Source organism: Pseudophryne corroboree, chromosome 11 (assembly GCF_028390025.1).
Source record: "Pseudophryne corroboree isolate aPseCor3 chromosome 11, aPseCor3.hap2, whole genome shotgun sequence".
NCBI classification, from domain to species: Eukaryota; Metazoa; Chordata; class Amphibia; order Anura; family Myobatrachidae; genus Pseudophryne; species Pseudophryne corroboree.
This window is the reverse complement of record NC_086454.1, coordinates 286,479,645-286,494,463: the sequence shown is the minus strand read 5'-3', so window position 1 is coordinate 286,494,463 and position 14,819 is coordinate 286,479,645. Positions and strand designations below refer to the sequence as shown.

Sequence of the window (14,819 nt, the reverse complement as noted above, 5' to 3'; positions counted from 1 at the left end):
TGAACTACCGCACTGTACTGTGTCTGCTGCTAATATATAGACTGGTTGATAAAGAGATAGTATACTCGTAACTAGTATGTATGTATAAAGAAAGAAAAAAAAACCACGGTTAGGTGGTATATACAATTATGGACGGGCTGCCGAGTGCCGACACAGAGGTAGCCACAGCCGTGAACTACCGCACTGTACTGTGTCTGCTGCTAATATAGACTGGTTGATAAAGAGATAGTATACTCGTAACTAGTATGTATGTATAAAGAAAGGAAAAAAAAACCACGGTTAGGTGGTATATACAATTATGGACGGGCTGCCGAGTGCCGACACAGAGGTAGCCACAGCCGTGAACTACCGCACTGTACTGTGTCTGCTGCTAATATATAGACTGGTTGATAAAGAGATAGTATACTCGTAACTAGTATGTATGTATAAAGAAAGAAAAAAAAACCACGGTTAGGTGGTATATACAATTATGGACGGGCTGCCGAGTGCCGACACAGAGGTAGCCACAGCCGTGAACTACCGCACTGTACTGTGTCTGCTGCTAATATATAGACTGGTTGATAAAGAGATAGTATACTCGTAACTAGTATGTATGTATAAAGAAAGAAAAAAAAACCACGGTTAGGTGGTATATACAATTATGGACGGGCTGCCGAGTGCCGACACAGAGGTAGCCACAGCCGTGAACTACCGCACTGTACTGTGTCTGCTGCTAATATATAGACTGGTTGATAAAGAGATAGTATACTCGTAACTAGTATGTATGTATAAAGAAAGAAAAAAAAACCACGGTTAGGTGGTATATACAATTATGGACGGGCTGCCGAGTGCCGACACAGAGGTAGCCACAGCCGTGAACTACCGCACTGTACTGTGTCTGCTGCTAATATATAGACTGGTTGATAAAGAGATAGTATACTCGTAACTAGTATGTATGTATAAAGAAAGAAAAAAAAACCACGGTTAGGTGGTATATACAATTATGGACGGGCTGCCGAGTGCCGACACAGAGGTAGCCACAGCCGTGAACTACCGCACTGTACTGTGTCTGCTGCTAATATAGACTGGTTGATAAAGAGATAGTATACTACTAATATTATATATACTGGTGGTCAGGTCACTGGTCACTAGTCACACTGGCAGTGGCACTCCTGCAGCAAAAGTGTGCACTGTTTAATTTTAATATAATATTATGTACTCCTGGCTCCTGCTATAACCTATAACTGGCACTGCAGTAGTGCTCCCCAGTCTCCCCCACAATTATAAGCTGTGTGAGCTGAGCAGTCAGACAGATATATAATATATATAGATGATGCAGCACACTGGCCTGAGCCTGAGCAGTGCACACAGATATGGTATGTGACTGACTGAGTCACTGTGTGTATCGCTTTTTTCAGGCAGAGAACGGATATATTAAATAAACTGCACTGTGTGTCTGGTGGTCACTCACTATATAATATATTATGTACTCCTGGCTCCTGCTATAACCTATAACTGGCACTGCAGTAGTGCTCCCCAGTCTCCCCCACAATTATAAGCTGTGTGAGCTGAGCAGTCAGACAGATATATATAATATTATATATAGATAATAGATGATGCAGCACACTGGCCTGAGCCTGAGCAGTGCACACAGATATGGTATGTGACTGAGTCACTGTGTGCTGTGTATCGCTTTTTTCAGGCAGAGAACGGATTATAAATAAAACTGGTGGTCACTGGTCACTATCAGCAAAACTCTGCACTGTACTGAGTACTCCTAATGCTCCCCAAAATTAGTAAATCAAGTGTCTCTCTAATCTATTCTAAACGGAGAGGACACCAGCCACGTCCTCTCCCTATCAATCTCAATGCACGTGTGAAAATGGCGGCGACGCGCGGCTCCTTATATAGAATCCGAGTCTCGCGATAGAATCCGAGCCTCGCGAGAATCCGACAGCGTCATGATGACGTTCGGGCGCGCTCGGGTTAACCGAGCAAGGCGGGAAGATCCGAGTCGCTCGGACCCGTGAAAAAAAACATGAAGTTCTGGCGGGTTCGGATTCAGAGAAACCGAACCCGCTCATCTCTAATTTGTAATGCCTAGCAACATGCATACCAAGCCTAGGGCTGGCTCAGCTTGACAGGGCAGAGGCGCTTTTGTGGGGCATCTGATTGACCAAATTTGTTTGTTGATCAGTGCTACAGCTGCCTGCTGCGGTCCACAATATAAGACTAGCACCCTTAAAAACTTGAAAATCGCGGTGCAAGGGGACAGGGCTTAATGCCGCGGTGCACCTGGAGCCTGCCCCAATCAGTCACTCCTGGCAATTCTGCTGCCGCTGAGGACAATTTCAGGCACCTGCAGCCGAGACAAGGACACAAGAGCAGGACCCATCGAGAGAAGTCACACACAAAAGTGTGTACAGTGTGTGTGTGTGTGGGGGGGAGGTCCATATTGCACACATATACACATACATGCATACACACATATACTGTACATATATACATACATACAGACAGACAGACAGACATACATACATACATACATACATACACATACTATTCTGTGGCATTGCGTGTATAAGGTGCACTACTGTGTGGCGTAGCGTGTATAAAGGGCACTACTGTGTGACGTAATGTGAATAAGGGACACTACTGTGAGTTGTAACTAGAGATGAGCGGGTTCCGTTCGTCGAGATCCGAACCCCCCCGAACTTCACGTGTTTTTCACGGGTCCGAGGCAGTCTCGGATCTTCCCGCCTTGCTCGGTTTACCCGAACGAGGCCGAACGTCATCATCCCGCTGTCGGATTCTTGCGAGATTCGTATTCCATATAAAGAGCCGCGCGTCGCTGCCATTTTCACTCGTGCATTGGAGATTGAGCGGAGAGGACGTGGCTACGTTCTCTGCATGAAAAGCTCAACATCTGTGCTCTGTGTGCTGCAAATATCTGTGCTCAGTGTGCTGCATTGTGGTGACCACCAATATATTATAGTAGTACAGTACAGGAGGCCATTGCTGTATCTTGCAGCTCCGTGTCAGACTCAGTTCTAGACAGTATCCTGATGATCAGTGCTCAATATCTGCTGCATTGTTGTGTGACCAGTATATACTATACAGGTTGAGTATCCCATATCCAAATATATCGAAATTTAGAATATCCCGAAATACAGACTTTTTTGAGTGAGAGTGAGATAGTGAAACTTTTGTTTTTTGATGGCTCAATGTACACAAACTTTTTTTAATATACAAAGTTATTAAAAATATTGTATTAAATGACCTTCAGGATGTGTGTATAAGGTCTATATGAAACATAAATGAATTGTGTGAATGTAGACACACTTTGTTTAATGCACAAAGTTATAAAAAATATTGGCTAAAATTACCTTTAGGCTATGTGTATAGGGTGTATATGAAAAATAAATGCATTCTGTGCTTAGATTTAGGTCCCATCACCATGATATCTCATTAAGGTATGCAATTATTCCAAAATACGGAAAAATCTGATATCCAAAATACCTCTGATCCCAAGCATTTTGGATCAGGGATACTCAACCTGTATAGTAGTACAGTGCAGCATTTTGGTGACCACCAGTATATAGTAGTACAGTACAGTAGGCCATTGCTGTACCTTACAGCTCTGTGTCACTTCAAGTATCCATACCTGTGCTGCATTGTTGTGAGCAGTATAGTAGTACAGTGCAGCATTTTGGTGACCACCAGTATATATAGTAGTACAGTAGGACATTGATGTACCTTGCAGCTCTGTGTCACTTCAAGTATCCATATCTGTGCTGCATTGTTGTGAGCAGTATAGTAGTACAGTGCAGCATTTTGGTGACCACCAGTATATAAAGTAGTACACTACAGTAGGCCATTGCTGTATCTTGCAGCTGTGTCACTTCAAGTATCCATATATGTGCTGCATTGTTGTGAGCAGTATATAGTAGTACAGTGCAGCATTTTGGTGACCACCAGTATATAGTAGTATAGTACAGTAGGCAATTGCTGTACCTTGAAGCTCTGTGTCACTTCCAGTATCCATATCTGTGCTGCATAGTTGTGAGCAGTATATAGTAGTACAGTGCAGCATTTTGGTGACCACCAGTATATAGTAGTACAGTATAGTAGGCCATTGCTGTACCTTGCAGCTCTGTGTCACTTCAAGTATCCATATCTGTGCTGCATTGTTGTGAGCAGTATAGTAGTACAGTGCAGCATTTTGTTGACCACCAGTATATGGTAGTACAGTACAGTAGGCCATTGCTGTATCTTGCTGCTCTGTGTTACTTCTAGTATCCTGATCAGTGCTTAATATCTGTGCTCAGTGTCAGTGCTGCATTGTGGTGACCAGTATACTACAGTACAATAGTCCAGTGCTGTTCTCGCTGCTCAGTGTCAGTTCTCCGTAGTATCATCAGTGATCAGTCAAATCAGTGCTCAGTAAAATCAGTGCTCAGTATAATCAGTGATCAATATAATTAGTACGCTGTTAGACGTGCGCCCGTTTTCCGCCATTAGTGCATTGGGATTTAGACAATTGATGAAGTTATTGTGTCCCCGGTACAAAATCCCATCTAGATTCCACTTCACTAGGCAGGTGATAGCGAGATTTTACCAATTAATATCAGTGATTTATAGTTCATTATTAATTACAGTGATCTTGCCAAATGATTCCAGTGATTTTGTCATTTTCTTCCAGTGATTTGGACCAATAATACCATTGATTAGAACGAATAATTCCTGTAATTTTGTCATTTTCTTCCAGTGATTTGGACCAATAATATCATTGATTAGAACGAATAATTCCTGTGATTTTGTCATTTTCTTCCAGTGATTTGGACCAATTATACCATTGATTAGAACAAATAATTCCTGTGATTTTGTCATTTTCTTCTAGTGATTTGGACCAATAATACCATTGATTAGTACGAATAATTCCTGTGATATTGAGGTGTTTGTGTCGCTTAGCTAAGCCGTCCAGCGACCACAGTGCACCTCTTTTTCTCTTTTCTTTGCATCATGTGCTGTTTGGGGCCAATTTTTTTAAGTGTCATCCTGTCTGCCACTGCGGTGCCACTCCTAGATGGGCCAGGTGTTTGTCCTGCCCTCTTGGGTTGCTTAGCTTAGTAATCCACCGACCTTGGTGCAAATTTTAGGACTAAAAATAATATTGTAAGGTGTTCAGAATAGACTGGAAATGAGTGGAAATTATGGTTACTGAGGTTAATAATACTGTAGGATCAAAATGACCCCCAAATTCTATGATTTAAGCTGTTTTTGCTGGGTTTTTTAAAAAAACCACACAAATCCGAGAAAAAAATTTTCAGGGAGGTTTTGCCAAAACGCGTCCGAATCCAAAACACAGCCGCGGAACCGAATCCAAAACCAAAACACAAAACTCGGAAATTCCGGTGCAGATCTCTAGTTGTAATGTGTATAAGGTAAAGGGGCACTACTGTGAGGTGTAACATGTATAAGGTAAAGGGGCACTACTGTGAGGCGTGACATGTATAAGGTAAAGGGGCACTACTGTGTGACATAACGTAAACACGGGACACTATGGTGTGATGTAAAGTAATACAGTTACATTACTGTGTGGCATAATTCGCATACTGAATTAGGCCCTTTGTTCATTACTTTTCAATAAATATATTACTATTGCACAGATATGGATAGACTGAGTGCTTCAGTGTCTCAGCTCTCAGGCTCAGGTAAAAGTGGGAGACTCTTCTATTTGCTGTATGTCGGCAGTGAAATGCAAAGTGGACCGTCCCAATAGTACTATTTCAGTTCCATCTAAACCTATGTGCGTGATATTTATTTACCTCATGTGGTATTACTTCCGGATTCATAATTTCAAATAAATCAAGACCTTTGCTGTTCATCAGTGATGTCAAAGCTGACTCCAAACCTGCAATGAAAATCATCCATTTACGTGTGAGGGCCGCGTCTGAGAAACCCTGCCATCGGGTGTGTAAAAGCCAGAAAGATAACGCAATGTATTTAGTCAATGTTGTATTAATGCGTAAATGATCAAGGGGCTAAGGGGGTTATTCCGAGTTAATAGCTCGCTAGCTACTTTTTGCAGCCGTGCAAACGCATAGTCGCCGCCCACTGCGGACTATACTGTGCAGCCGAGCACTACAAAAATAGTTTGTGCAGTTTCTAGGTCTGAACTTACTTAGCCACTGCGATCACTTCAGCCTGTCTGGTCCCGGAATTGACGTCAGACACCCGCCCTGCAAACGCTTGGACACACCTGCGTTTTTCCAACCTGAAAACGGTCAGTTGACACCCATAAACCTCTCCTTCCTGTCAATCTTCTTGCGATCGGCTGTGCGAATGGATTCTTCGTTAAATCCATTGCCCAGCAATGATCCGCTTTGTACCCGTACGAGACGCTTGCGCATTGCGGTGCATTCGCATGCACAGTAGTGACCTGCACACTGCACTGCGGAAAACGGCAGTGTGCGATAAGGTCGGAATGACCCCCTAATTTAGTAAGGATAGCAAATTCTGCTAATAAGCAGAATTTGCTCTCCTTTTCCTAGCATACTGGGGGCCGCCCATCGCTGGGCAAGGCCGCACAGCATGCTGACCGGAGCCTCAAACCCCCCCCCCACACACACACACACTTAAACAATTGGAAATTGCGAGTGATCGCAACTTCTGCTTGTTAGCAGAAATTCTGGAAGCCTCCTGCCGGCGCAGCTTAGCTGCGCCCACAGGAGACCCGCCGCCTACTCTCTGATCATGGTGGCTGCATGACGTCATGCCTTCTCTCTGATCACGCCCCCATTCATCCGACTCTGCCCCCCGTTCATGCTGCACCCCCCCCCCCACCCCACCCCCACAACGCTTCGTCTCCTCCCTGGAAACTGAGCATTGTCCGACACCCTCCCCCCCCCCCCCCCCCCCCCCAGCCGCACGACCACCTCTGCCTTATTGACAGGCAGAGGCGATCGCATTTTCTGTGCCACCCCCCCCCCCCCACCCCCCCAGAAAGTGTGGGTGCATGCGCAGGATAGGTAGGCGCTGCGCAATCGCATGCGCCCATGGGGCGATCGTAAAAATGGTTGGATCGCGATTTGCAAACCAACCTGAATTAGCCCCCAAACCTGGAAACCCTTTAACTTGCTGGCAAAACCTGACTAAGTACATCTCAGTTAATCATTCAGATCACAAGTGAGCTGCACCGATGAGAGGGCAGTGAGGCTGGGTACAAAGTACCTGGGCCCAGCCCTCCGCTCCTGTCCCAGCAGGGGTGATAAGGTGGTTGAGGACAGAGCGCTCAGAGGACCAATCATTGTTGGACTGGTGAAGAGTTACTGCATTTATCAATAAATTCCCTCCTAGTAATCCAATCAGTCATGCCCCCATAGTCTGCATATACAGCACACGCCTTTCACAAAGCCACACGCACAGCCTGAAATTGTTAAATCTCTCAGCAATGTCTTTTGCATGGTATCCGGATGATAGATAGACAGTGTCTAGTAAGACAGTCAATAGATAGACACCATATGTTAGACCAGCGGTGGCCAACCTGTGGCTCTTGAGCCACATGTGGCTCTTTCTTTATTCAAATGTGGCTCCCAACACTCTAAATCATGTGACCACAACAGATACAGAAACCGCTGCACTCCAGCCAGACACGCAGCAGCACTACAGGGACTGAAAACTGAAGGAGTCAGATACTAGAGGTGAGGCACCCACAAGCAAACAGAGGACACATTAGGAACTGCTGCAATGGTACGAGTTGATGGAGAGGCTGTAGTGATACATGGGGGTGGGCTAAAGTGACACATGGCAGAGCTGGCTGGAGAGACACAGGAGGGTCCTGGCCGGAGTGACGTGGGAGGGTGCTGGAAGTAGTGACACATGGGAGACCTGGCTGGAGTGACATAGGAGGGTGGTAGCAGGAGTGACACATGGGAGAGCTGGCTGGAGTGACAGGAGGGTGGTAGCAGGAGTGACACATGGGGGAGCTGGCTGGAATGACAGGAAGGTGCTGGAAGTAGTGACACATGGGAGAGCTGGCTGGAGTGACATTCAGAGGGTGGTAGCAGGAGTGACACATGGGGGAGCTAGCTGGAGTGACACAGCAGGGTCTTGGCAGTAGTGACACATGGGAGACCTGGCTGGAGTGACACAGGAAAGGGTCCTGGCAGGACTGACGCGGGAGGGTGCTGGAAGTAGTGACATATGGGAGAGCTGGCTGGAGTGACATAGGAGGGTGGTCGCAGGAGTGACACATGGGGGAGCTGGCTGGAGTGACACAGCAGGGTACTGGCAGTAGTGACACATGGGAGAGCTGGCTGGAGTGACACAGGGGAGCTGGCTGGAGTGACATAGGAGGGTGCTAGCAGGAGTGACACATGGAAGAGCTGGCATAGTGGCAGGAGGGTGTTGGATGGAGTGACACATGGGAGAGCTAGCAGGAGTGACATGGGGGAGCTGGCTGGAGTGACATAGGAGGGTGGTAGCAGGAGTGACACATGGGGGAGCTGGCAGGAGTGACACAGCAGGGTATTGGCAGTAGTGACACATGGGAGAGCTGGCTGGAGTGAAACAGGGGAGCTGGCTGGAGTGACATAGGAGGGTGCTAGCAGGAGTGACACATGGAAGAGCTGGCAGGAGTGACAGGAGGGTGTTGGATGGAGTGACACATAGGAGAGCTGGCTGGAGTGACATGGGGGAGCTGGCTGGAGTGACATAGGAGGGTGCTAGCAGGAGTGACACATGGAAGAGCTGGCAGGAGTGTCAGGAGGGTGTTGGATGGAGTGACACATGGGAGAGCTAGCAGGAGTGACATGGAAGAGCTGGCTGGAGTGACATAGGAGGGTGGTAGCAGGAGTGACACATGGAGGAGCTGGCTGGAGTGACACAGTAGGGTCTTGGCAGTAGTGACACATGGGAGACCTGGCTGGAGTTACACAGCATGGTCTTGGCAGTAGTGACACATGGGAGAGATGGCTGGAGTGACACGGGGGAGCTGGCTGGAGTGACATAGGAGGGTGCTAGCAGGAGTGACACATGGAAGAGCTGGTTGGAGTAACAGGATGGTGTTAGCTGGAGTGACACATGGGGGAGCTGGCTGGAGTGGCACAGCAGGGTCTTGGCAGTAGTGACACATGGGAGACCTTGCTGGAGTGACATAGGAGGGTCTTGGCAGTAGTGACACATGGGAGAGCTGGCTGGAGTGACGTAGGAGGGTGCTAGCAGGAGTGACACATGGAAGAGCTGGCTGGAGTGACAGGAGGGTATTGGCTGGAGTGACACATGGGGGAGCTGGCTGGAGTGACACAGCAGGGTCTTGGCAGTAGTGACACATGGGAGACCTGGCTGGAGTGACACAGCAGGGTCTTGGCAGTAGTGACACATGGGAGAGCTGGCTGGAGTGACATGGGGGAGCTGGCAGGAGTGACATAGGAGGGTGCTAGCAGGAGTGACAGATGGGGGAGCTGGCTGGAGTGACAGGAGGGTGTTGGCTGGAGTGACACATGGGGGAGCTGAAGTTTATTATGTGAATCTGGCCTTTTCAATTATTTTTTGCAAAAGTGGCTTTTTCAATGGATCTGGCTTTAAAAAAATTATTTTATGTTGTTCTGGCTTTTCAATGTATTTTATACCAGGGGTGTGGTCTAGCAGGCACAAGGCCACATTCCATTTTTGCATGCGTGCCATCGGCTCGATGCCGGCTCTTTGACGTACCTAACAAGGTTTTTTGACTCTTTGTCACTGACTGGTTGGCCACCCCTGTGTTAGACAGATATTAGATCGACAGCGTCAAAAGGTCGACAGGACCAAAAGGTAGACATGAAAAAGGTTGACACTACAAAGCGTTATCAGAGGAATTATTTATTAAAAGAACACTGTTTAGGACACGTGGGCACTCGCTGAGGCTGGAGGAGAGATAATTCTGTACGCAATGGAGGAAAGGGTTCTTCACAGTTAGGGCAATAAGGATTTGTAATACCCTGCCAGGAAAGGTGTTAATGGCGGACTCTGTAAATGCATTTTAAAAAGTATTGGATACATTTCTGATTGAAAATGATATCCAAGGTTATAACATTTAAAATATTGACGTTGTTAATCCGGGTGTAACATGATTTATAGTTGTTAAATAGTCATAAAACATTACTTCAGCGGGTATATTATATTTAATTCAACTTAATACAGGTTGAACATGATGGGCATTTTGCCTCTATTCAACCTCGATTACTATGTTACTATGACAGGGTCAAAATGTCGACATGAAAATGATCAACATAAAAAATGTAGACACAGGTTGTTGTTTTTTTTTTTACATTTTACACGTTTTTGGACTTTTCTCATACCTTCTCTATCCATGGCCAGTATTTACTAAAAATCCGAGTTTTGCAGATTTGTGTTTTTTTTTCTAATTCCCAATCCGGGAATTCACTAAGCAGAAAACTCGGCAGTGTCTGGTCTATTTGTAATGGTTTGATTGGCAAAGTTCAGAAATACGAATGAATACACCATCGGTCAAACGCGGCTGTTATTTCATACAATATGGGACATTCACTATTCATTCGTATTTGGGTGTTAGTCTCTGAGTGCTCAAGTGCGGGTCTGTTTTTTTTCGATTCGTTAAAAAAAGCAGCAAAAAAATAGACCTGCTTTTTCCAGTCAAGTTTGGATAACCATGCACGGATCAGTGAGATCTGTGCATGGTTATCTATGGGAAAGGGTCTGTTTAGTGTAAAAACAGAAAAAAAAATTGCGTGGGGTCCCCCCTCCTAAGCACAACCAGCCTCGGGCTCTTTGAGCCGGTCCTGGCTGACCGCAAAGTTCCCACCATTGGCTACAATGGAGCGCATAGGCGCTACATTGTATCTCTGCCGTGTGCTGCCTCACAGACACTACAGGAGCACACAGCCAATCAGGAGAGTGCCACGACCTGGCGCTCTCTGATTGGCTGAAGGGACCCTCTTTGACAGGACTCAGTGGGGTCCTGGCAGTCGGGGAAAGGTGTCCCATGTGTAAACATGGGACCCCTTTCAGTGCGTGGTCGGGTTTCCGTTTTTTTTGTTTTGCCAAGTACGTGGATTATACTTTGGACACAATCTACACTGGATTATGTGAGTATAATTTTTTTCACAGGTCCCCCAAGGATTCTACATGGAGAAGAGGACCGAGCCTCGTGGGAACATAGGTAAGTATGTATGTATGTATGGAGGTGTGCATGTATGTAATAAACTTATACTTTCACGGCATGTGTGTCCTGTTTTTTGGGGGGTATTTTTTTAGTAGTAGTACTACTACAGGTACCAGCGGGACAGGTTTTCCACCGCATGCTGGTACTTGTGGTTCTCCAAGTACCAGCTTGCGGGGGAGGCTTGCTGGGACTTGTAGTACTGCTACTAAAAACAATATTCACATTTTTTACACATGGCTATCAGACCCCATCCGCCGCCCTTGGATGGGGGGGACAGCCTCGGGCTTCACCCCTGGCCCTTGGGTGGCTGGAGGGGGGGAACCCTTGATTTAAGGGGTTCCCACTCCTCCAGGGTACCCCGGCCAGGGGTGACTAGTTGGGTATGTAATGCCAGGGCCGCAGTGACCAGTATTAAAGTGTCCCCCGGCTGTGGCATTATGTACCTGGCTAGTGGAGCCCGGTGCTGGTTTCAAAAATATGGGGGGCCCCTACGCTTTTTGTCCCCCGTATTTTTGGAATCAGGACCAGGCGCAGAGCCCGGTGCTGGTTGATGAAATATGGGGGAACCCCTGTCATTTTTTTCCCATATTTTGTCAACCAGGACCGGCTCAAAGAGCCCGAGGCTGGTTGTGCTTAGGAGGGGGGACCCCACGCAATTTTTTTCTGATTTTTAATGACTTTAAACACCTTTTTAAGGTACACAATGAAGCCCTGCACGGATCTCACAGATCCGGCCGGGATTACTTGTGTTTTGTCAGGCAGTGTTTTACTCATCCCTCCCGTAAAACACTGCCTAACATTACGAATCACATCGACATCGGGAAATATGAATTGGGAAAAGTCGGCAGCTTAGTGAATGATCGTATCAGGATTCAAAAAGTTGCAGTAAAATGCACCCGATACCATTCGAGTTCAAACACCCTTCAAAACGGCAAAAACACGAATCTTTGTAAATATACCCCCATGTTGGCATAGAGTTGGTTAGAAACCTTGTGGAAAGAGCAGTGAGCCACCGAGCCCGGAGTATGGCGAGCAAAGCAAGCCCCGCGAGGGGATGCCTTCCTACAATTGGGGGTCCCAGATGGCAAAGCTATACACACAAACCCCAAAAATTAAAAAAAAAGTGTGTCTAACTTTTTTATATCAACCATTTTCATGTTGACCTTTTGACCTTGTCGCGACCTTTTGACTGTCTAACATGTGGTGTCTATCTATTGACTGTCTAACTAGACACTGGGTTATATTCAATTCCTGTCAGATCCTTTCCTGCGGAAAGGATCCGACAGGTCAGTACTCAATGCTGCGGCCAAACCTGACAGGTTTGGCCATTACCGACAATGCCAACCCGACTTTCTTTAAAGTCGGATTGACATTGTCAGAAATGGGGATAAAACCTGTTGGGTTTGGCAGCGCTTCCGACAGCAAACATGGATTCTGACAATCCACGTGGTTTCCGTCAAGTCGGGAATTCCCGACTTGTCGGAAAAAACAGCCGCCGTTGAATAGGTCGGAACCCCTTCCGACCTAAACCTGTCGGAAACTGCCGTCTTTCCGAGAAGACGGCAGTTTCTGACAATAATTGAATACACCCAACTGTCTATTTATAATACCACACCCCTTTTGCGTAGGTTGTATACACCATGCTATGGGGGTGGAGGAAGAGGGCATCTGAAGCAGTCATACTGGGGACGGGTGTCCTTTTACTGGTAGGTGGAGTTAGTATAGTATGATCCTGTGCATCCATTGCAGTTTGGGGCTAGCAGATCAGGTGTGGTATAAAAGATCTACAATATCTAGGTCAACAATCCTAAGGTCGACCCCATAAGGTCGACACTGACAAAAGGTCGACATGGACAAAAGGTCGATCTATGAAAGGTCAACAATGAAAAAGGCTTACACTGGAAAAGGTTGACAGGATCAAAAGTTCGGCATGAAAATAGTTGACACAAAAATGGTCAACACTTTATTGTTGCATTTTTGGGGTTAGTGTAGATAGTTTTTCCATCTGGGACCACCATTTGTACAAATGCATCCCCTTGCGGGCTCGCTTCGCTTGCCACGCTTCGGGCACAGTGACAAGGTTACGCACCCAAAGCATGGCAAGCAAAGATCTAACAAAAGGTTATGATTTGTGACATGGATAAGGATGGATAAAGTCCAAAAACATGAAGAAAAAAAAAACATGTGTCGACCATATATGCATCAATTATTGCCATTTGAACATGTCAACCTTTTCCAGTGTCAGTCTTTCATATGTCGACCTTTTGACCATGTCCACCTTTGTCAACACCGACTTAATGCATGTCAACCATATGACTGTCGATCTAGACATTGTAGTTCTGTAGTCTGGATTCCTGGCAGATCATGGCATATCCCCAACAAAACATGCTCTATTGTTATGCTCCCTCTGTGACTAAAGTATAACAGACGCTTACGTTTCACAACAGCTGGAATCCCAAACTCAGATACCGTCCTTTGCAGAAATTCCTCGATCTGTGGAACAAGTGCGCAGTGATAAGTGTGAGCAAAATACTATGGCAGTAACTGAGACCTTCTACTACTGGGATGATGGGTACAGTTTACTACAAGTATTTGCAGTGTGATCTAGAGTAATGAACATCTATATTTGTAGGTCTTGTTTGCGTCACTTATAGACAATGTACTTACCACAGGAACTGTCAAGGTGCTCCTGAAGTCATTAATATGAACTCTGATACAGAGAAATAAACAACAGTGTTAGTGCAAAATCAATCTCTTCTAGTGCATGGGCGTAAGGTAGGAAGATCCTCTATGTCAAATAGCTCAGAACATGGTAAATAGGGACATATACTCCTTTGCTTCCCCAGTGTCATAGAAGAAGCAGAATAATTGGTTACCATTACCAGGGGCGTCAGAACATTTATAAGCTGTGGGGGGGCAAGATATATCCTCATTTGCCGCCCCTGGGGGTGGAGCCACTGGGGAGGAAGAGGCGGTACTACTGGGACGAAATGGAGGCGGCACCATGGTGGGAAGAGAGAGGGAGAGTGTCCGGGAATGAAAGAGGGAGAAAGAGAGAAAACATGTCAGGGAGAGAGAGAGAGAGAGTGTCAAGGAGAGAGAGGAGCAAGAGGAGAGAGAGTGTCAGGGAGAGAGAGACAGTGTCAATGAGAGAAAGGAGCAAGAGGAGACAGAGTGTTAGGGAGATAGAGGAGCAAGAGGAGAGAGAGAGGGGAGCAAGAGGAGAGAGGGACAGGGAGAGAGGGAGTGGAGCAAGCAGGCGAGACACTACTATACCTGATTACACAGCAGCACAGCCACAGGTCTCTCAAGGAGGTGGGCACTCCTCTGCATTAGGCCATGCCCCCTAAACACATGCAAATCACAGCACTGCTCTGCTGGGAGTTGGGGGTGTGGGAGCGCTGCCGGGTCCCTGATCTGCATGAAGGTTGTGATGTTCAGTCTTTCAACTGACCGCACATCGCTCCCGTGTACATTGGGGGTGAATCAGATCTGAACGTAGATCTACGATCAGTTTCTCAGACATACGAGGGAACGCCCAGCACAGGGCTAGTCCGCCCCGCACAGGGCTAGTCCGCCCCGCATGTCTGGCCCTAAACCCCCCCCCCCCCCCCTCCCCACAGCAGCAATGCTTTCGCACTCACTGAGTAGCTCCCTA

General features: G+C 46.6%; 1 protein-coding gene across 1 annotated transcript in view; it reads right to left on the bottom strand.

Moving 5' to 3' along the window:
• Positions 1–14,819, bottom strand: part of CETP (cholesteryl ester transfer protein) — a 70,828-nt gene that overhangs the window by 305 nt on the left and 55,704 nt on the right. Inside the window, exons 13-15 of the mRNA XM_063944238.1 lie at positions 13,829–13,871; positions 13,597–13,654; positions 5,808–5,893 (exon numbers count right to left, since the gene is read on the bottom strand). Of these exons, the coding sequence (XP_063800308.1) occupies positions 5,808–5,893; positions 13,597–13,654; positions 13,829–13,871 (187 nt within the window). The remainder of the gene's footprint in view (positions 1–5,807; positions 5,894–13,596; positions 13,655–13,828; positions 13,872–14,819) is intronic.